Source organism: Microchirus variegatus (genome assembly GCF_963457635.1).
Source record: "Microchirus variegatus genome assembly, chromosome: 15".
NCBI classification, from domain to species: domain Eukaryota; kingdom Metazoa; phylum Chordata; class Actinopteri; order Pleuronectiformes; family Soleidae; genus Microchirus; species Microchirus variegatus.
This window is the reverse complement of record NC_139816.1, coordinates 4,549,900-4,557,391: the sequence shown is the minus strand read 5'-3', so window position 1 is coordinate 4,557,391 and position 7,492 is coordinate 4,549,900. Positions and strand designations below refer to the sequence as shown.

The window sequence follows — 7,492 nt, the reverse complement described above, 5'->3', positions numbered from 1 at the left end:
CTCTCCTCCCACTCTTCCCCCCTGAAGTATTTCAAAGATATTGCAGTCTTTCTCTTTCTCGGCAGACAAAAGCAAACGTCTTCACGGCAATCTTCGCTCTCCTCCGTCATCTTTAGCAGCTTTTGTGCACATATTTCCTGTTCAGTCGGAGGCTGTGGTTCAGAAAAGTTCACCGCTGTGATCGCTGAGGTGACAGCGCTGAACATCTGTTGTGATGTGATGATGGAAATAATATGATCTGTGCTTGCACACTACTGGCTCTGATATGTGTGTGCAGAAACAATAGTAAGGCTTTAATCTTTTGTCAGACTCCGTCAGACAGATTCTTTATAGATTCAATATTTTTTTTCCATAAGTGACAACTTAATACATACTTTAAATATGTGTATAAAAGGTATCCATACTTGAAAGAGTGCACAACCACTCTTGTATAAGCAGAATCAAACATTACAGTAGATCTATAAAGCTCCAGAACGTCACGTGACTTGGTTTCTATGAACCGCCATCATGGCAGCCTAAGATGCAGCAAACAATGAACAGGACCGCAACTGGAGTCAACCTGTCAAGAGTGCAGAGTCACAAAACTTGAGACAAACTGAATATCTCTGATCCTTATAATGCCCCAGGCATGCTATGCCATTTCCCCCCCAAGTTTGGAAACAGCCAGAGCGGACATTATTCCATACCTGCAGTATCCTGACAACTTCATCTTCCTGATTGACTTTGGTTCATCTCACGCCAGAGAGTCACTGTAAGTTCACAAGAGCCTGGAGGGTAACAAATGGACACAATAAGGCTATGTGACAAATATTCAACTCTGGAGTCTACCGGCTAAATATAGCGGTGTTGTCACTGGAAGGCCAAGTGTCACTTTAGTACTAACTAAGGCAGTGTAGCGTAAACGCAGATTAGCTCTCGGTAAATCTAGTCTGAGACCCTGATTTACCAAGAGTTAATAACAAAATCTGTTGCTTGTGTTTGTTCCCATCACTCCGTCTTGTGAGCACGTTTCATATCGATGATTCACCTCCACCGTCTCTCTGGATCTGTGGGGATCCGGTAAAATACTCCCCTGTTAGCTTGCCTCCGACTGTTTTGGCACAACAGCGATCCACCATATTCAATTTAATGATGAAAACAGCCAGCAAAGAGACGAGTTGTCTGACATTTTTCCTGATTTATGCGTAGTCTAGTATATACTGTACATCTGTAGAGGTGAACGGCGTCGTTTCATGCCAGAGGGCATTTCCTTGGTTGTGTGACGTCAGATACTGGAGATGCATCCAAGTTCATTTTCTAACACATGAAAACCTTTTCTTTAACTTCTTGGCGTCTCTGAAGGACATGTCAGTCAAACAATGCAAAACACTGCAGGTGCTAAAAAAGGAAACCCAGTCTGCCCACGCATCTGCAAGGAAATTTAAGTGTCTGCACAAGGACTTGTACACGCGTGTAGAACTGAAAAATGCCTACTTATTTGTTTGTCAAGTTTATATCAGCCCTGACGACAAATAACGTTCTGCAGGAGCCTCTTGTGGGCGGTAATCTGTGCCAGCAGATCAGGCCAGCCATATGTTCTTTGATTTTTGGAGGAGGTGGTGAGCGAGAACGCCGTCGGCGCGCAGTGTCGTCTTATCTGAAGTAGACACGCGGGTCAAGGCTCGCAAACCGAAAGCTCGACACATGCTAATGAACTTCTCATAAAATATGCATCGAGCTCTCCCGGGGCTGTACAGTGGCAGCGGTGTGATTTTGCAGGATTATGGGAACAGTCATTTTCCATTATGTCAAACGCTAAACGAGGCGTGACCTGCGGGAGAGGCATGTCTGACCCGTGTCCAGATAGTTCCTGCCAATACCGTGCAGGGGACTTTCTTTCGCAGATCACTTTTGACTTGTAAGATACTGTGGAGACGGGGACTAAATGGGTCTGGGTGCGCGGCGTAACCTTGTCGAAATCGTCTCCCTTCAAAAGCCGATGATCCAAGTCTGTATAATTAATCAAAGACAATGAAGTCAATGAGGGCCCTGGTTATGAAATTAGAAGCACGCCGTCATCCATTACTGTGCGACTTATAAGTGCATTAAGGAGAAATGAACAATAACAGGTACTGTATGTGGAAAACAATTAGCCGCATCCTCCAATCAAACCATTGTTTCTTAATGCAATTAAGTGTCTTTTGACAAGGCAAGAGCTGGATTGTCGACTGTTGATAGGGTAGCAAGGATCACAAACAAGGTGTAAACAGCAACATGAACAACAAGGCTTGACAATGTATGCTACTTCTGAATAATCATGTTTCATCAAAGCATCGACTGCGTAATGAACTATTCTTAAACAGAAGAATAGTTTTAATCATTGTGATTTTGAAATGTGGCATACAGAAAACAAAATCTAATTTACAATAATACATAATGGTCTATAATTTAGGGTCATGATCTTCTGGAGTCCTGCTTAACCATTATCTCCAATCTGTCTTCTTTTATGAATATTATTGACATTAATGCTAATTGCACTGATGTCGTTGGTAAAGCTGGAGATTGTGGGAGAGCCCCTGTGTGTTTACTTTCCTCATTTGTTTAAATGTTTTGTGTTTGAAGATATACATTTACGAATCAATCACCGTTTAAATCAATAAATAAATACATTGATATGGCAAATTGTGCAGTATTTGCACGACCTGAAATTGGGCAAGGTATCGCCACTGATTTCCTGAACCAATTCCACTTCCCAAAGTCTGGAATTGAATCCTAGAGATTCCATTTGGGACATTTCAGTTACAATAACAACTCTGCTTGGATATGGATGATTCTCCAAGAAAGTGAAAGCTTTTCTCCCAACACTCCTGTTTTCAGAGTTTTTAAATCAGAATTTATTTAAACTTTAGGATTGGCTCCACCACTCTCTGGCATGGCTATATCTTGTAAGTTTAACTGGGTTTTACAAGAAAAAAGTTTTTGGTTTTATGAATCAATATTGGATCATTCTTCAGAAAATATATTTTTTTAATCTACTCCTAAAACTGAAACATTACATCTGCTTGTTCCGTTATATGTTTTTTTTATGTGGAGTGTTTCCAGTGCAGTCTGATGAAATAGTCTTTTATCATCCACCTACACTTCAGACTCAGTGGAATGACATGATAATATAGTGCACTGCTGCATCCTGCCCATGACGCCACGATAAGGCAACATAAACAACATATAAAGGCGAAAATAACAAATTAAACATTCAATCAAACGTCTGTGGGCTGGCTTACATAGTGGTAATCTTCTGAGCGTGTCGCCGCGTTTCGCACAAAGGAGTCTGTCAAATGCCACATGGTGGCAAGTGGAACAACCTCCTGTGGCTGCGGTTGTCAAGTCTAGTTGTTCTAGTCGCCAGAGTGATGTCGAAAAGATGGCAGCCAAGTATCTAAAAGAAATCATCGCGAGCATGGCGCTTTTGCCCTGACGTCTCGTACAGCAACGGTGTCGTTTTGATACATGAACTGTCGATGCGTCACTCCGTGTCTTTAGATGGTTGACTGCGATTGATGTAACAATAGCATCTTTGTCTCAGCACGTTTGAAAAGGGGTTCATCTCCATTTTTAGCAGCTTTGGTGGTGGTGTTTCACGAAAATAGTGAGTCAAGGTTTAACACTGACGCTCACCACAATAGTAATTTAATGATGTACAACTTTCACCCCATTAATTAGTCACTATATTGAACACAGTAGTCTAACCCGAGCCCTTTCCATACTTATTTTATTATTAACAGTATACCAACTTCAGAATATTTAATCTTATTTAAAGTTGCAGTGCATCACTTTTGATGATTTTGGCAAAGTTGTCCAGTAGAGGTTTCTCTGACCTCAGGTTGGTCTGCATTCTTGCTCTTTTTGCTCATGAGAAAACACCACCTCGAATGTCCTTGTTAAGCTATACTTTAGTTCCAGGAAGAGAGAGCAAAAATCTGGTCTCTTCGTCAGTCCAAAAATGCACGGATTGTCTGGATTGTTGTTCTTGGTGTTGTCTTCTTCTGCGTAGAAGTGAATACAATTCACGTCCTACCAACATGTTTACATTCATGTTGAAGTGTGACCAATAATAAAATACATATAATTAGATTTCTTCTATGCTATGTAGAGGCACTGATGGCTCTGTATCACAATATGGGATACGATGTAAATGACAGCAGAAAATATAGTCCAGAGATTCCAACCAGTATAAGTAATTGCACTAATTAGACCACGCATCCAACATAAGTGTCAGGTGCAGCAGTCACCTATCACCAGGAAAATAATTATAATGCTCATTTTTATGTCGGGAGAAAGCTACCAAATCATCGCGGGTAAAATGGAAGAGCAGATGGACACAGAAATTATGGCCCAGAAATTGGCATTCATGAGGAAAAATCTATTAACACCCTCCATACTCACTGTGTCAGGAGCACATGTGCTGTTAGACAGTCTTGCAACGTCTCTAATCAGAAAAACAGCGCAGCATCATGAATATATAATTGAGCTAATGCGGATTAGGTAATGCACGATTCCGCAGACCACAAACCCTTTGTAAATTATGTATTTGCTTTGTTTCCTTCAGGTGATGAGCTCCATCAATCTCTGAGTGGATCCTGACAGACCTGCAGAAAACGACTTTGTGGGTTTTTGTTTTTTTTCCCACATCCGGCACAGTGCGACCTCCCCCCCCCACCCCCTCTCCTCATCCACAACCGGCTCACCCATTCCCCATAACGACCTTCGGAAGTTGTTTCAGCGTGGCTCAGCACTCATCACTGGACTTTAACTTTGGGGACCTGAACCTCACAGATCGCCAATGCTAACAAGGAACTGCCTGCTGCTGTTCCTGTGGATTCTCGTCAACGCAGGCTCAGTGTCTTCTTTACGGCCCCCTTCGCTGCCATCGGGACGGAGCAAGACGGGGAGGGAGCACGCCAGGAGCTTGGTGGGCCCTATGAGGAATGGGCCAGCTGGGATTCAGCGGGTCAAGAGGGGCTGGGTGTGGAACCAGTTCTTCGTACTGGAAGAGTACATGGGGTCCGACCCGCAGTATGTGGGGAAGGTAAAAAGAAAAAAAAAGAGAGAAAAAGCTGTATTTTTCCCTGTTATTTATGGTGCACAAGAAGTCATAAATCACATAAGTAAGGAGCTTGGGAGAAATTGAATTGGTTGTAAATGGAGGGAGCAGTAGAGAGTGAGGGTGACAAAAAGAAGGGAAAAGAACAGTTTAAAGAATCTGGCTTCAGCTGGGCAACTTCTATCCAATATAATTTATTTGTTATTGATAAGTAGGTGTAAACACAATCTCCCGAGTGCGGCCGCCCTCTTAAAATAATCATACATACAAATGCATCCACCAGCTCTGACGGCAGTTGTCACAGGTAACCCATTCTCATTTTGCCCTGTGGAATTGAGCCTCACCATTCTGATCTAATAATGCCCTTATTGTAAAACTGTCCGTGCTTGTTAGTGTTTTAAGATATAAAATGTCTCGGGCACACGGGGAGGGGGGGTACGGAGAAATCCATACATTCTAATGGAGCTGTGGCCATACATCTCTATGTTAAACTAGGAACACGCGTGACAGTGAAGGGGTGATGGAATCAATGGTGCGGTAGAAATAAATTTAAACTACAGTCATTGTAAAACTGTCAGGGCATCATAGTTACGAGCCAGGGAAGATGCTGACAGCAGTAAAAGGCCAGCAGAGAGAACGGATGGCCTGAGCTGAATTCAGAGTGAGATGCATCACATCAGACACACTGCTTTTCCTTTTATTTTCACCCAAACCATGGTCATTTATGTTTTTGGTACAGGATTTTTAGTTAAGTAGTTCTAAGGCACTATTCTTTGTCTTCCATGATTTTTTGCAGGTTAAACATGCACAGAAACTCAATAAAAGGGTTGCCCAAAATTAAAAAAAACGCCAAATTCTGCAGTCCTTAGGTATGGCTTTGGTAAATTGGCTCACTGGAGCCCTGCCCGACATCCAATACATCCGAGAAGTACCACATTTGATAGACATATCCTTCATATCCATCAGACAATTTGAAAAGGTCTCACATTGATTCGAATGGTGCGCCTCTGACACAGCGTTGATTTCAGGAAGTCGCTGTAATTGCGATTCCCAGGACACATTTCACACATTCGATAAGAAGCCTGGCATTAACACACACACATGTCATATTGTACACTCACTCATAGTCATGGCAACCCTCACACACGTGGGAGTGCGAGTTTTATTTATTTATTTATTTACTATTCTCTACGTTGTGGCTTAAAATATCCGCAAGGCAACTCTGCAGGGGTTTCGGGCTGAAGTTGTAATTTGGCACTATACAGGATAATAGTAAGACTGACTTATCTGCCCCAGTGCAACTGCAATCAGCCCTGACAAGCCGCGATGTTTGTTTGGACGTCTCGGCGTGCTGAACGTAACGGGAGGCAGCCGTCTGCTGCCCATCTAAGTCACTTAATCCTGCACTGCTACATAATAATTGACTGATTCTATGCCGTATGAAAAGCATAAGAGCGTGTAAGTGACGAGATCCCCGGGGTCTTTGTCAGGTCCGACGTACAAAAGGGGACATGATCACACAGCTGCAACAGGATAGAAGTCAAATAACGTCGAGCTGCTAGGCGGACATGTTTTCTATGGAATTACCAGTTACCATCTCACAGAGACTCGCGCACAAGGTTTTTGTATTCAAGACAAATAAATGGCCTGCAAAGGACCATGACTCTTGCTGCGACGCATCAGTGCTCGCCTAATGCCCAATTGTGGTGAGGTATTCAGTGTAAACGTGATTTACATTCACTACCCTGGAGACATTTGGAGATGTGGCAGCACAGGAAACGCATACCTGCACAATCCTTTATCTGATTTCCAATGCATATCATACAATGTGTGTGACATCATTTTTGGGGGGTTTGTTTCCCCGATGTTGCTGCAGTTCTGTGCCAGTTTTATCCAAAAAAACATATCCAGATCAAGAAGAATAACATCTACTTTGAGAGTTAACTAAAATGCATCACTGCCACCTATAATTGCAGCATCCTAGTAACTACAAATGACATCACTAACACTGACAGCAAGAAAACCACTGGAATAAAAAACAGGGTAAAACTAATGATATTTGTGTCTGATCGATCAGTTCTGGTGGCCTTTGCGTCAATATGCAAGAAGAACTGAGTCATCCGCAGGAAGTATGAGTCATCACACCACAAAAAATAATTATTTACTAATTTTATACTAATGCCATTTCTCCCCCGACCACATCTTGCAAGACATCGATCAGTTATTTAGAGTCTTGGCAGAGGTCCATGTCCGAGAATATAGTTTACAAAAAGCATATCTAAAAAGAGACTAAATCCAAATTTGAGATATACAGTCAAACACTTGTCTCGTGCTGTCGTACATCACATACACGCAGTCAAAAACAAACATGAATGACAGCCTCAGCAGAAGCTTGTTTTAGTGTTTTGCATC

The 7,492-nt window shown here is 42.3% G+C and overlaps 1 protein-coding gene across 1 annotated transcript in view; it reads left to right on the top strand.

Annotated features, from left to right (window-relative positions):
- Positions 1 to 4,819: 4,819 nt before the first annotated feature.
- Positions 4,820 to 7,492, top strand: part of LOC310937361 (cadherin-12-like) — a gene marked incomplete at both ends in the record, with an annotated part of 89,621 nt that continues 86,948 nt past the window's right edge. The window contains one exon of the mRNA XM_083901604.1: positions 4,820 to 5,065. Coding sequence (XP_083757730.1) covers positions 4,820 to 5,065 — 246 coding nt within the window. The remainder of the gene's footprint in view (positions 5,066 to 7,492) is intronic.